At 36.9% G+C, this 14,803-nt stretch overlaps 2 protein-coding genes and 1 long non-coding RNA gene across 3 annotated transcripts; 2 read left to right on the top strand and 1 right to left on the bottom strand.

Moving 5' to 3' along the window:
• Nucleotides 1-268: 268 nt before the first annotated feature.
• On the top strand, nucleotides 269-2,986 carry LOC113535195 (phenylethanolamine N-methyltransferase). The gene is made up of 3 exons (XM_026928418.3): nucleotides 269-700; nucleotides 1,081-1,288; nucleotides 2,302-2,986. Exons 1-3 carry the CDS (start codon nucleotides 418-420, stop codon nucleotides 2,738-2,740), a joined length of 930 nt encoding a protein of 309 aa, XP_026784219.3. The 5' UTR covers nucleotides 269-417; the 3' UTR covers nucleotides 2,741-2,986.
• On the bottom strand, nucleotides 1,406-5,851 carry LOC113535197 (uncharacterized). The gene is made up of 3 exons (XR_003403575.3): nucleotides 5,590-5,851; nucleotides 4,786-4,925; nucleotides 1,406-2,720 (listed from the first exon to the last, which is right to left on the bottom strand). It is a non-coding gene; the product is annotated as an uncharacterized LOC113535197 (long non-coding RNA).
• A 195-nt stretch (nucleotides 5,852-6,046) lies between these two features.
• si:ch211-207i20.2 (uncharacterized protein LOC568537 homolog) lies at nucleotides 6,047-14,803 on the top strand. Its single transcript, XM_026928598.3, has 5 exons — nucleotides 6,047-6,384; nucleotides 10,787-10,955; nucleotides 11,556-11,614; nucleotides 12,528-12,630; nucleotides 13,208-14,803. Exons 1-5 carry the CDS (start codon nucleotides 6,193-6,195, stop codon nucleotides 14,218-14,220), a joined length of 1,536 nt encoding a protein of 511 aa, XP_026784399.1. The 5' UTR covers nucleotides 6,047-6,192; the 3' UTR covers nucleotides 14,221-14,803.

Consider the following 14,803-nt stretch of genomic DNA (forward strand, 5'->3'; position numbering starts at 1 on the left):
TTACCTCAGAAGCTATTCCCATGCTCAGATCCTCCTGATGGCAGATGTGTATACACGGGTAAAATAAAGGAACTAAAGGATGGTGGAAAAAGGGACAGTGGCTTAAATTGCATTATTTGTCTTATTTTATTCTTGGAGTTTTTTATTTTTGGCATGGTTGCAGTAAACATTTTAAATTGTTTTTCATCTGAATGAAACAGAAGCACGGAAAATGCAAAGCTAATGGCCTAAACCCTCCTACTCTGTCTGAACTGAGACAACCCCCAAGGTTAGATAGAACAGATAGAAAAAAGCACCGTAAAAGTCCTCGATGCCATCAGTGCCCAAGGTCATTGAGGCTCTCAGGTGAAATGGAGGATCCAATTTCTCCTCCTTTGGAAATAAACAGATAAAGAGGTGGATAGAGTGCAGCTGGCCATGGGCAAAGATCAGCAGATGAATAAAGGCTTGTTAAAGTTAATTTTTCCAATGGAAACCAAATATAAATACAGCTGTGTAGAGAAAGGAGAAAGGAAAGAGGAAAGAATGGAAAAAGAGAACAGACGAGAGAAAGCAGTTGCTGCAGTGGCCGCTTTTTACCGAGGGTTCGATCCTGAAGCGTACCTGAAGTACAATTACACACCACCACGAGCGGACTTCAGCCGAAGTGACAGCATCGTACCATGGAAGCTAAACTGCCTTCATAAAGCTTTCAGTGAAGGTGAGATGGTGTGTGTGTATGTGTATGTGTGTGTATGTGTATGTGTCCTGTCAGATTATTATCAACTAAATTACTAAAATTTGATACTTGAAAGGGTCATTAAGTTTTTTTTTTTTTTTTGGTAAATTCACTACTGTGTTACTAAAAAATGAAGTCATTTTAGGATGACTACAGTGACAAGGAAGACAGTTCATATCAGAATTTACTCATTTATATACTTTCTCAGGGACATTATATTTATATGCACTGTATACATACATTATTAGAGACACTGATAGCTGTTTCCTCAGTGTGAAATGAGTCACAACGCAAAGCTAGATGTGAGGTATTCCTGTTTAAAAAAGGTTTGTGTATTCCACACTCCTGTATATTCTCTCCAGATGCCATTAAAGGAGACATTCTGGTGGATGTTGGTTCTGGTCCCACTCTATATCAGGTGATGAGCGGCTGTGAGCATTTTAATCGAGTCATATTATCTGATTTTTTGGAAGTGAATCGGAATGAATTAAACAAATGGCTCAAGGATGGACGGAGCAACTTTGATTGGACCCCTTACCTGAAACATGTGTGTGAGCTGGAGGGACGTAGGTGAGACATTCACATGTTTTATTCACATGTATGCAGAATGTCTGACCCAGACTCAGACCAGTTCTCTTCACGCTGTCTTACTGCTCTCATGTTCAGTAACTTCATGTCTCAAGGCAGTTAAGGCTGTCTCTTATTGATCCTCTTTATTCAAAAATACAGTATTTACACTTGACATCATATTGTATGGAGTCCGGAAGCTGACAGAAGTATCTGAATATGAATTTCAATTTATATACATTTTGCCAGTGCTTTTTCTGTGTTTTGAACTTGGGTTTAAGTGTAAGATTTGCTTTTAAAAACATATAGTTTTAAATTACTGTTACAGCTTTGAGATTTAAAAAAAATGAGAAATAAAAATCTAAATTAGGTCTAAATTAGGTCTAGATCTAAATTAGGTGTCTGGGATTCCCAGGAAAAGTACACACTTTCACTATTCAAGCAAATCATTTCTTTCATGTTCTACTAAAAAATAGCTTATTTTCTACAGTAATGTTAAACACTTGATTCCCAGTGTAACTATTCTGGTAATGTTCTAGCTAGTTAGGCTATGCTAACATTGCTGACTTTCTGTAGAACATAAAAACTGTAGATGCTAATGAGTTAATCATTACGGTTCATATCTTCTGTTTTGACTCCACTCTACTCTGTCTCTTGACTTGACTTCATGAACACGAGAGTGAGAGACAACTGTGATCATTAAAAGCTTGAGTTTGTTCACTCAATAAAAACTTAATATAACGTAATGTGTAGAATTCAAATATATGGAATTCATGTTCAAATACTTCCAAAAACATAAGCCTCCAAACTCCATATTATTTCATTTTTAGCTGTTTGTGAAATGTTCAAGCAATTTTTTGTCCCTAATGGCTGAAATAAATATTTCTTGGTAGTAGGGTCACTTTACTTTGCAAGTACTTTATGATGGCAAGTCTTTTAACCTATCAGTTTTTTCTGTAGACTGTATATCTTTTAAAATGTACAGTAACATGAATGAACCTAATGCTTTAACACAGTTCCTCCGCATGGCAAGAGAAAGCAGAGAGGCTTCGTTCAGTGGTGACAGATATTTTTCCTGTTAACGTTCACCACCCGTTCCCATTCCCACCCGGATCTTTGCCTGCTTCCGGTGCTGACTGCCTCGTGTCCTCGTTCTGCCTTGAAAGTGTGAGTCCTGACGTTTCCTCGTTCACTCACGCACTACGCAACCTGTCCAGCCTCCTGCGTAATGGTGGTCACCTCCTGCTCATTGGAGCTCTGGGGGAGAGCTTTTACATGGCAGCTCCTGATGTTCGGATCCCTGTCGTACCACTGGATGAGGCTCAGGTCTGTGCAAGTCTGAGCGCCAGCGGCTTCGATCTCCTGCAGCTCAGTGTGTATCGATTAACACCAGACATGCTGGTCGGAGTGGACGACGTCAAAGGCGTGTTCTTCGCTAAAGCAAGGAAACCATAAAATAAGTATCTATAAATAAGCTTTGATCAAAGAAACAAGTTATTTTATGTAAAATTCCTGGGAAATAAATAAACTTAACCTTTTATTTGAAGTGTCTGATCTAAACAAAACCAGAAAATTGTAAAATCTGCATTCAGTACATTCAGTAATGCAGATTTGATCGAAGAAGTTATTTTTTGTACATTGGGTTTCTGAAATTGAAAGTTATTTCTGTGACAGTGAATAAATTTAACCTTTTACCTAAAATGTCTTTGTACACATATTGTCTTTGCCTTATTTTCTTTTTTAGTGGAAAAAAATGTAATTTATTGACTTCCTTCATCCTGGACACCATATGTTTATATGTAAAGAGGTTGCTTTGGATTTTGTCTTAGAGATTTACTGAAGTCCTCTGCTTTAGTGTGTCAGTTTAAAACTGCAAGGTTTAGTTCCTACTTCCTTACGTTCCTGACCACCGGGATGGTTGGAAATCTTGGAATATTCCCATTTGCTCATGCAAACTTCCTGCAAACTTTTGACTGGCCTGTGCTTCAGATCATTCACTTCATCATACTCTATAACATAATAAAATAATAAAATAGGGTACTGAGTAATAAAATCCTATTCAAGTCACAAAAACAAGATTTTTTTTCTCGTTTCACTCTATAAAATTATTAGGAATATTTTATTTGTCTCAAGTAAATGAATAAATAATCAAGTGTAAAAAATAGCCTTTTATTTATTTATTTATTTAGGTAATTATTTTATTTGTGTGATGTTCTCCAAAATGCATTTCAATACACGTTCATAGTTAGTATTGGGGTATATGTACAGTTGACCTGAAAGACAAGGCAAAAAAACAAACAAACAAAAAAAACAAACAAACTAAAATGAACATTAGATTCTAGGGAAAAGATGTGACATATGGTAATTCATAAAGTGTGCATGTGAATGGCAGCTTTTTCCCCAAACCCCTGGAGGTTACCATAAACCCTGTATACACACACACAGTCATCACTCTTTATTAAGTCATCTTAATAATGTGTTTGTAATTATATACAATTATAATCACACATGTGATCACATCATTTACCTGCATTTCTAAGTCATGGCCAGGACTTAATTATCTCATTCCCATGACTTACTGTCACATTACTTTTATTACGTAATTCAGTAGGGAAGTCACGCGAGACTCCGTGGGATCATACAATAGAATATAGTTGCAAGCAGCGATCTGCGGGGTCCAAGCACTCCTCATAAAGAGCACCCACAGTGGCAAGTGCTTGCCAAAATACACAGCAAAGTAATATGTGAGGAAAACTCAATGCTAGCTGTGGAAAAATGCCTGTTAAAAGCTGACTGACTAAAAGCAGCCATGTTTTAGATGTAACTGAGTGATGATTAAAAATCCAGTTACAGATTATCGGGAAAATGCAGCACATGAAATTTCAGCTCATTGGGACTTTTGGTTCCTGAGAAACAGCTTAACTCCGACTCCTGGGTTTGGTATCTGGGAGATTCCATGATTGCGGTGCCATTTAGGCCTTTCACTCAACGCTTAATCTCAACAGTTAATCTAAGAAAACATGCTTTTAACCATTCAAAAAGTATTTTTTCATATCTCAAGCCATTTTTTTAATGTAACAAGTGTTTTTTGTGGACAGTGGCTGCATGTTTCTCAACCCTGTTACTAAATTTTTTTCAGTTGTTTAAATATTATTATAAATGTATATGAAATCAAGTACATATTTTCCCCTCAATAAATGTTTACTTTTTATAAAAATAATGGTTACGTATAAAAATTTTTACATTTGTTCCAAAATAATGACCATATTCATGTAAGTTGTATTTCACTTAAGTAACAAAGTCAATTTTTCCTTCTAACAGAGTCCAACACTATCCTAATTTTTATATCATTTTATTTATTAAAGCAGTAAAAAAAAATTAGACCAAATATGATTGAAAAACGAGTGATTTATTTTTCATTTATGATAAAATAATGAAGTAACAGGGTTGAAAGCCACATAAGAGGATTGAACATAGCGTAAGACTTGGTCTCTACTTACTCAGTAGACTGTTTGTGTTCTCTGACTTCTCCTCTTTTTCACTCGCTCTCTCTTCTTGAGCCCAAATTAGAAATCCTTTTCACGTTTTGTCCAGATCTCCTTCTCAATCTCCACATGACGGCCTGTGGCTGGTTTTGGAGCTGGAATGAGACACACAATGTCTTCATGCATATCCATTATATTATAAACCCACAGCACATCCTACCCTGTTACTGGTACAGCTTATAACACATAATTAGCAAACACACAAAATATGGCTAGCCACCATCTATGCTAATGCCAAGTGGACATTAAGAGCATTCTACAGAGTCACATAAAATATATTTATTTGTAATTAATAAATTACTTTAATCTATAATTTAGGTAACAGTGTTGAAATTTGACCTGTATCCCCTCTGAAAAGACCACAGTATCACTGAAAATACAGAAAAGGGATGTGAGAACCTCCCTTTCATCTTCCCATGCATTCAGGAAATGTGTGAAATATTATAAACATTTAATAGGGGTGAGTGTGTTCAGGTAACACGGTTGAGTCAAAATTATGGGACACAACTAATTTTTTTTTTCACTTATAATGAATTATTCATGACAAAATGTATTTTAAGCATAATACAAATGATGGATCTACAAAATAATGCAAAAAATAAAAGTATTTTTGGAGTATTTTAATGTTTATTTTTCAGTTAAAGTGGAGTCCCAGAGTGGAGGGACATGAGAAAATGGTGCTTTTTCAGCTTTTTAGATAGTTTTTAAAAAAATGTTTGAACTTATTTTTTTTAAACTTACATGTATGTTGTCATTTACCTTTAATTGTAAACTGTGGTTTAAATGTACTAAAGCTGCCCACTGGTGAAGTCATTGGGATGCACATGGCACCGCAGTGTTGGGGTCAGCGAGCAGTGGGGTGGACTGCGGAGCGGAGAAGTGCCACAGGCTGGAAGTGAAGAGCCCAGAAGCCCAGAGAAGGGAAGGACAGTCCTCACTGCTGTATCTATCAGCTGGCTTTACAAACCCGTGCAGCTAAAACCAGGAGGCAGTGAATCACTGGGGTGTTTATACTGGTGTAAAAGAGCATCATACTGTACTCAAACACTCAGAAATCCTTGACATCTTTGTAGATTAAGATTTTATAGAAAGTGTACTTTTGTGATTTCGATTAACTTCTGCAGTTATTTCTTGGATTCTTCCTAAAAATCCTAAACCATTTTTAAACGTTCGAAACTTTTATTTTGACGGGAACAAACCGGATCTAAAAGGTCACATGACCTTGTACTTCCACTAAGGGCTGCGATTGTTTCCTGAAGTATTTTTACTAGCTCGTTAGAAAAGTATATTTGTGTACTATTTCCACTGAATAAGAGCAGTGTTTATCGGAGTGTCGTGAGTAAAAGTAAATACAGCGCGGTCATGTCGCAGTGTGTGGCGCTGCAGACGCGCTTAGCCTCCGTGTTACAGGCTTTAATTCACACAGTTGTGGCGGAAATGTGCAAACTGCTCCAGGAAAGATCCGAGTTCATTTTAAACCTCCAGCTTTCTCAGCAACAAAGTGAAAAACAGAAGCTAAAAGAACTGATTCAGACGGAAACCGAGCAGAAGATGGTACGTTCAGACGTTTACATGTGATGTGATGTTAAGTTCGCGAAAATGGCCGCTAATCGGATGAACCGATTCATTGAACCGACTCACATGAGTCACAGACTCAGTGTCGATTCTCAAAATTTAATCAAAATGCTTCAGTACAAAACTCTTCAGTATCTTATCTGTTCTATAGTGAGAACAGTGACACTTTTTACCTTTGAAATAGCAGAAAGAATGGAACAAGGATGACAAGAGATTATATTCTCTAAAACATACATAAGTGCATAATATTTATAAAGAATGTTGGAGTGAGTGTACTGTTAATGATGTAGAGATTATTAAGCTGGAGTGAGTGTACTGTTAATGATGTAGAGATTATTAAGCTGGAGTGAGTGTACTGTTAATGATGTAGAGATTATTAAACTGGAGTGAGTGTAATGTTAATGATGTAGAGATTATTAAGATGGAGTGAGTGTAATGTTAATGATGTAGAGATTATTAAGATGGAGTGAGTGTAATGTTAATGATGTAGAGATTATTAAACTGGAGTGAGTGTACTGTTAATGATGTAGAGATTATTAAGATGGAGTGAGTGTAATGTTAATGATGTAGAGATTATTAAGATGGAGTGAGTGTACTGTTAATGATGTAGAGATTATTAAACTGGAGTGAGTGTAATGTTAATGATGTAGAGATTATTAAGCTGGAGTGAGTGTAATGTTAATGATGTAGAGATTATTAAGCTGGAGTGAGTGTACTGTTAATGATGTAGAGATTATTAAACTGGAGTGAGTGTAATGTTAATGATGTAGAGATTATTAAACTGGAGTGAGTGTAATGTTAATGATGTAGAGATTATTAAGCTGGAGTGAGTGTAATGTTAATGATGTAGAGATTATTAAACTGGAGTGAGTGTAATGTTAATGATGTAGAGATTATTAAGCTGGAGTGAGTGTACTGTTAATGATGTAGAGATTATTAAACTGGAGTGAGTGTACTGTTAATGATGTAGAGATTATTAAACTGGAGTGAGTGTACTGTTAATGATGTAGAGATTATTAAGCTGGAGTGAGTGTACTGTTAATGATGTAGAGATTATTAAACTGGAGTGAGTGTACTGTTAATGATGTAGAGATTATTAAGCTGGAGTGAGTGTACTGTTAATGATGTAGAGATTATTAAGCTGGAGTGAGTGTAATGTTAATGATGTAGAGATTATTAAACTGGAGTGAGTGTACTGTTAATGATGTAGAGATTATTAAGCTGGAGTGAGTGTACTGTTAATGATGTAGAGATTATTAAGCTGGAGTGAGTGTACTGTTAATGATGTAGAGATTATTAAACTGGAGTGAGTGTACTGTTAATGATGTAGAGATTATTAAGCTGGAGTGAGTGTAATGTTAATGATGTAGAGATTATTAAGATGGAGTGAGTGTAATGTTAATGATGTAGAGATTATTAAACTGGAGTGAGTGTACTGTTAATGATGTAGAGATTATTAAGCTGGAGTGAGTGTAATGTTAATGATGTAGAGATTATTAAGATGGAGTGAGTGTAATGTCAATGATGTAGAGATTATTAAACTGGAGTGAGTGTACTGTTAATGATGTAGAGATTATTAAGCTGGAGTGAGTGTAATGTTAATGATGTAGAGATTATTAAACTGGAGTGAGTGTAATGTTAATGATGTAGAGATTATTAAACTGGAGTGAGTGTAATGTCAATGATGTAGAGATTATTAAACTGGAGTGAGTGTACTGTTAATGATGTAGAGATTATTAAGCTGGAGTGAGTGTACTGTTAATGATGTAGAGATTATTAAGATGGAGTGAGTGTACTGTTAATGATGTAGAGATTATTAAGCTGGAGTGAGTGTACTGTTAATGATGTAGAGATTATTAAGATGGAGTGAGTGTACTGTTAATGATGTAGAGATTATTAAGCTGGAGTGAGTGTAATGTTAATGATGTAGAGATTATTAAGCTGGAGTGAGTGTACTGTTAATGATGTAGAGATTATTAAACTGGAGTGAGTGTACTGTTAATGATGTAGAGATTATTAAACTGGAGTGAGTGTAATGTTAATGATGTAGAGATTATTAAGATGGAGTGAGTGTACTGTTAATGATGTAGAGATTATTAAGATGGAGTGAGTGTACTGTTAATGATGTAGAGATTATTAAGATGGAGTGAGTGTAATGTTAATGATGTAGAGATTATTAAGCTGGAGTGAGTGTAATGTTAATGATGTAGAGATTATTAAGCTGGAGTGAGTGTACTGTTAATGATGTAGAGATTATTAAGCTGGAGTGAGTGTACTGTTAATGATGTAGAGATTATTAAACTGGAGTGAGTGTACTGTTAATGATGTAGAGATTATTAAACTGGAGTGAGTGTAATGTTAATGATGTAGAGATTATTAAGCTGGAGTGAGTGTACTGTTAATGATGTAGAGATTATTAAGCTGGAGTGAGTGTACTGTTAATGATGTAGAGATTATTAAACTGGAGTGAGTGTACTGTTAATGATGTAGAGATTATTAAGCTGGAGTGAGTGTACTGTTAATGATGTAGAGATTATTAAACTGGAGTGAGTGTACTGTTAATGATGTAGAGATTATTAAACTGGAGTGAGTGTACTGTTAATGATGTAGATTATTAAGCTGGAGTGAGTGTACTGTTAATGATGTAGAGATTATTAAACTGGAGTGAGTGTACTGTTAATGATGTAGAGATTATTAAACTGGAGTGAGTGTAATGTTAATGATGTAGAGATTATTAAACTGGAGTGAGTGTACTGTTAATGATGTAGAGATTATTAAGATGGAGTGAGTGTAATGTTAATGATGTAGAGATTATTAAGATGGAGTGAGTGTACTGTTAATGATGTAGAGATTATTAAGCTGGAGTGAGTGTACTGTTAATGATGTAGAGATTATTAAACTGGAGTGAGTGTAATGTTAATGATGTAGAGATTATTAAGCTGGAGTGAGTGTACTGTTAATGATGTAGAGATTATTAAACTGGAGTGAGTGTAATGTTAATGATGTAGAGATTATTAAGCTGGAGTGAGTGTATTGTTAATGATGTAGAGATTATTAAGCTGGAGTGAGTGTACTGTTAATGATGTAGAGATTATTAAGCTGGAGTGAGTGTACTGTTAATGATGTAGAGATTATTAAGCTGGAGTGAGTGTACTGTTAATGATGTAGAGATTATTAAGCTGGAGTGAGTGTACTGTTAATGATGTAGAGATTATTAAGCTGGAGTGAGTGTACTGTTAATGATGTAGAGATTATTAAACTGGAGTGAGTGTACTGTTAATGATGTAGAGATTATTAAGCTGGAGTGAGTGTACTGTTAATGATGTAGAGATTATTAAACTGGAGTGAGTGTACTGTTAATGATGTAGAGATTATTAAACTGGAGTGAGTGTACTGTTAATGATGTAGAGATTATTAAGCTGGAGTGAGTGTACTGTTAATGATGTAGAGATTATTAAGCTGGAGTGAGTGTACTGTTAATGATGTAGAGATTATTAAGCTGGAGTGAGTGTACTGTTAATGATGTAGAGATTATTAAGATGGAGTGAGTGTACTGTTAATGATGTAGAGATTATTAAACTGGAGTGAGTGTACTGTTAATGATGTAGAGATTATTAAGCTGGAGTGAGTGTACTGTTAATGATGTAGAGATTATTAAACTGGAGTGAGTGTAATGTTAATGATGTAGAGATTATTAAACTGGAGTGAGTGTACTGTTAATGATGTAGAGATTATTAAGCTGGAGTGAGTGTACTGTTAATGATGTAGAGATTATTAAACTGGAGTGAGTGTACTGTTAATGATGTAGAGATTATTAAGATGGAGTGAGTGTAATGTTAATGATGTAGAGATTATTAAACTGGAGTGAGTGTACTGTTAATGATGTAGAGATTATTAAGATGGAGTGAGTGTACTGTTAATGATGTAGAGATTATTAAACTGGAGTGAGTGTAATGTTAATGATGTAGAGATTATTAAGCTGGAGTGAGTGTACTGTTAATGATGTAGAGATTATTAAACTGGAGTGAGTGTACTGTTAATGATGTAGAGATTATTAAGCTGGAGTGAGTGTACTGTTAATGATGTAGAGATTATTAAGAAAAAAGTAGCAACTGAAGCATCTTACTAGCCTGCTCAGTGATTTACACATCAGAACACCATTTATTTGTTCTTTTACAATATAAATCAATTTATGATTGTTTCATCAATTGTTCATTGTTTAATTTCAAACATTAGCTTTTGAATAGCAGATTGTTAAACCCCTAATGTAAACGCCTGCGGTACTGCAATGTTCATGACAATAAACCTGATATTCAGTGTCTTCATGTTTTTAACATAATTACAGAATTGAGTGGTTTTTTTTTTTGGTTTTTTTTTGCAGAAACAGTTTGCATCAGTCATGGAGATCTTGGGCAACGAGGCTCTGGGTAAAATCATCAAACTTGTAGATGAGAACAAGTTCCTGTTGGATATGGAGTGCAAAACATTCTCAGGGAAGAGAGCAAAACGTCCGGGAAGCATTCTGAACATTCTGTCAGCCGACGGGCCGGGTGTGTATTTACTGCTGCACTTATTACATTACACACACTCCGTTTCACACACATGCTGGGTATTACTCTACATGGAGCACTGTTCAGAAAGAGCTGAAGAACTTCAGCGTTCATGGTTTTCAGCCCATTGGGAGGTTTTTGGCTATTTACAGGATGTGTACTATATAAATGTGTACCATAATAATCTGAATATTAAAGCTGTACAGTGTTTTTATTCCTGAACTTTCCACTCACAGAACTTTAGATCCAAGTTACCATTATTTATTGAGTTATTGACGTTTTGATTAAATCCAAGTTGAAGTCCAGTCCAGCCAGCTAATTAGCATAAAAACTAATTAATCATGAGCGGAATGAAAACCTTCATTTGAGTCCCAGACCACAGGTTGTAGGAGTCAGTCAGAGTTTTGAGAAGCACCCGACAGAGTTCTACAGGAATGATACCTGATCACTATTCCCCACACAAGTGCATTGTGGGTATTCTGTACCTGCTATGGAGCACTTCATTGTTCAGATCTGAGCTCATGTTCTCTCTGCACCACATTTCTGATCAGCATCACTTAGTTTCGTCAAAATGAATCATTTCTTTTGTTTGAGTTTCAGAAGAGGAACATTCCTATGACGGCCGTGGGAGAAACTCTGAGGCACGAGCAAGATGCGAGGTAGGCGACATTATAAGCAGATATGAAGACATTTCTTTTAGTAAAGTTGGGTGGCTTTACAAAAGTTTCCGAAATGCTGGTCTTCTTTGTCCTTGTGTGTGTATGTCGATCACGTAAAGTGCAAGTTCCTGATTTTCCTCAGCTGTTCTCGTCACAGCTCATTTGCATTTAGTGACGCCCACAAAACTTCATAAAAGGTAAAGCACACAGGCAGCTGGGAATGAACGATCAGGGTGAAGGCTGAAAGACAGAAGTGGGGTTAGTTTGACTCACTACTATGCCAGTAAAACTATTTAATAATAATATAATAATAATAATAATAAGTGAGCGCTAAATCCTGCGTCAGCTGAGGCGTTTGTTTACGGCTTACGGCTCTGCGCAGACAGAGCGGCCCGTCCTCCGCTTATACACCACCGTTTCTGTATCATAACTGAATGATTAGTTTTATTTCTCTTAATTTATGGGTTTATGTGGGCTCACTTTGTTTCTTTATTTTTTATATTCTTTAATTAAAGCCAATAAAATAAAGCGACTGTTTTTTACTAAATGTTCTGGATGGAGCTCTGAGTCCCTGAGCGAGTGAACTAGCATGAGGACGTGTTATTGATCGAGACTCTAAAGCTCTTCTGCGCTGGATAAGGGCGTCTGCTAAACGCTGGAAATGTAATAAAAATAAACAGCTTAACCTCCACAGAATATTCCAGATATAAAAGTGCAGTAATCCATGTAGGTTATGTGATCTGAAGTCGATGAGGTCGAGGTTTACATCAGTTACACTCTTTATATGGAAATTTACAGACACTCAGGAGTGAAACAGGACACAAACAAATTTCACAACTAGATTAACTAGATGAGGAGCTATGGTTAAAACAAAAACAGTAAATGTGTATTTGACTGTAATTATTCGTCTCAGGCTGCAGACACAGTGGAACCTCAGCGTCCTGAATCTCCTCTCACGCTTGCTGTGACGATTAAAGATGAGCTCGGAAACATCGACCTGAAGTCCATCATCGCAGGTGAGACTTCTGTGTGAGTTTATTGTCCAAAACAGAACAGTGTTTGGAGCTGATTTATTTCTCACTCCTGGAGAATAGTAACTTACTAATGTAACATTCATAATCATAATCATAATAATAATAATAATAATAATAGTAATAAATTTTATTGTGCACTTTTCATACATGTAGTAGCTCTAAATGCTGTACAGTGAAGTAGTAAAAATGAAATAAAATGTGAATATAAGTTCACAAATAAGCATAAGAAGAAAAAAAATCACAGATATAGAATAAAATAAATTATATATATACATAAAATAATATGATAAATAAAAATAAGATAATTAATTTTCAAAAATAATGAAATAAAAATTAAATGAAACTATAAATACCAAAGAGACATATTTTCAATTAAATACCAAATTTTAAAAAAGGTATCTTTTTAAAAGCATTGGCTCGTTGAGCTGTCAGTCGAGTTTGGTGGATTTTCATGACTTTACCTTGCGTTCAGAGCTGAACCGAACAACTCCAGTCGCTTTTCTGACAGCACTGTTAGTCTATTTATGTGTTTTTTTGTTTTTTTTTTTTCTGGTTACAGATCACCTAGACGTGCCGTCAGAGGAAGTGAGAACACACGCAGAGGACAGTGAGGGTCATCAGGAAGCCGGTAGCTTTGGGGGAAATTCTTTTATTTGTGCTGAGTGTGGGAGAACGTTTCTGTCCATGAGCCGCCTCAGGTCACACCAGCAGGTTCACAGTGGAGAGAAACCGTTCAGCTGCATGCTCTGTGGAAAAGCCTTCGCTCACAAGCAGAGCCTGGCAGATCACCATCGCGTTCACACAGCGGAAAAATCCTTCAGCTGCAAAGACTGCGGCAAATGCTTCGGGAAGGCCGCGCACCTCAGGACACACGCGGCCGTCCACAGCGGAGAGAAGCCCTTCGGCTGCGACGTGTGTGGCAAGAAGTTCAGCATCTCGCAGAACCTGACCCGGCACCAGCACACACACACAGGCCAGAAGAACTTCCCATGTTCCATCTGTGGTAAGAGCTTCACCCGAGCGAAGACCCTCATCACGCACCAGCTCATCCACACGGGACAGAAACCGCACTCTTGCATGGAATGTGGACGAGCCTTCAGGCACCTAGTGAACCTGCGCAACCACGAGCGCATTCACACGGACTTGCGGCCGTACTCCTGCGACCTGTGCGGGAAGACGTTCCGCCACACGGTGAACCTCAAGATCCATAAGCGCATTCACACCGGGGAGAAGCCGTTCACGTGCAAAGAGTGTGGCAAGAGCTTCAGCCAGCAGAGCAGCCTCGTCTCTCACAGCCGCACGCATTCGGACCTGAAACCGTTCGGCTGTAGCTACTGCAGCAAGCGCTTCAACAACACCAACAGTCTGAAGCTGCACGAGCGCACTCACACGGGCGAGAAGCCATACAGCTGCGAGTTCTGCGGGAAATGCTTCAGTCAGGGCAGTCACCTACGCACGCACAAACGCCACATCCACGGAGGAGGCAAACAGTACATATGCGACAAGTGCGGAAAGCGCTACTCCGACCCGCGCAATCTCAAAATGCACAAGTGCGTGTACGCTTCAGCGTAGTCACTGTCATCGGTTCTGCTTTTCTCTTAAATACCACACAGTTGCAAAAGTAGGATAAAAGAGCTGATTGTTGCTGTTTTGTTAACTTCCACCATGTTGTGGTGTTACATATTGCACTAGTGCTGATAGTATTAATATTTATATTACTAATATTTTGGCTGTCTGTAAATACATGTATAAAATATTTCAATGTTATATCAAATAATTTATATTGTTTAGTAAACAGGTATGATTAGGTATGAAAAGGAGCAGCACATCTCCCCACTGTGTTTTACGAAACCTTGTAAAGGGTCTGGAGATGCTGCTTTATATTTAGGTCACTTTCGCACACATGCTGTTCGATTTCTTTTTTAATTTTAGAATAAATAAATTAAATAAATATGAAGATGATGTACTGCTGTGCTTTTGTGTATCAGATACAGTGTGCCCTTATCAGGACTGATATTGACCTAAAATACTGGATCAGATTTGACGTTATTTGTTTCCTCCATTCGCATGCACTGACATTTGAATGTGAGTATTTCAGCAGACAGATCAGAATACTCAAATCCTGTAGAGCTCATACACTTTTCTGACCCTGTGT

The sequence above is a fragment of the Pangasianodon hypophthalmus genome, chromosome 12 (assembly GCF_027358585.1).
Source record: "Pangasianodon hypophthalmus isolate fPanHyp1 chromosome 12, fPanHyp1.pri, whole genome shotgun sequence".
NCBI classification, from domain to species: domain Eukaryota; kingdom Metazoa; phylum Chordata; class Actinopteri; order Siluriformes; family Pangasiidae; genus Pangasianodon; species Pangasianodon hypophthalmus.

Bases quoted from the DNA above. Each gene is read 5' to 3' on its own strand.
- LOC113535195 (XM_026928418.3), top strand. From the start codon at position 418: ATGGGCAAAGATCAGCAGATGAATAAAGGCTTGTTAAAGTTAATTTTT. The intron at 701-1,080 runs GTGAGATGGTGT...TATTCTCTCCAG, and splicing joins TCATAAAGCTTTCAGTGAAG to ATGCCATTAAAGGAGACATT. The intron at 1,289-2,301 runs GTGAGACATTCA...GCTTTAACACAG, and splicing joins TGTGAGCTGGAGGGACGTAG to TTCCTCCGCATGGCAAGAGA.
- si:ch211-207i20.2 (XM_026928598.3), top strand. From the start codon at position 6,193: ATGTCGCAGTGTGTGGCGCTGCAGACGCGCTTAGCCTCCGTGTTACAG. The intron at 6,385-10,786 runs GTACGTTCAGAC...TTTTTTTTGCAG, and splicing joins CGGAAACCGAGCAGAAGATG to AAACAGTTTGCATCAGTCAT. The intron at 11,615-12,527 runs GTAGGCGACATT...TATTCGTCTCAG, and splicing joins AGGCACGAGCAAGATGCGAG to GCTGCAGACACAGTGGAACC.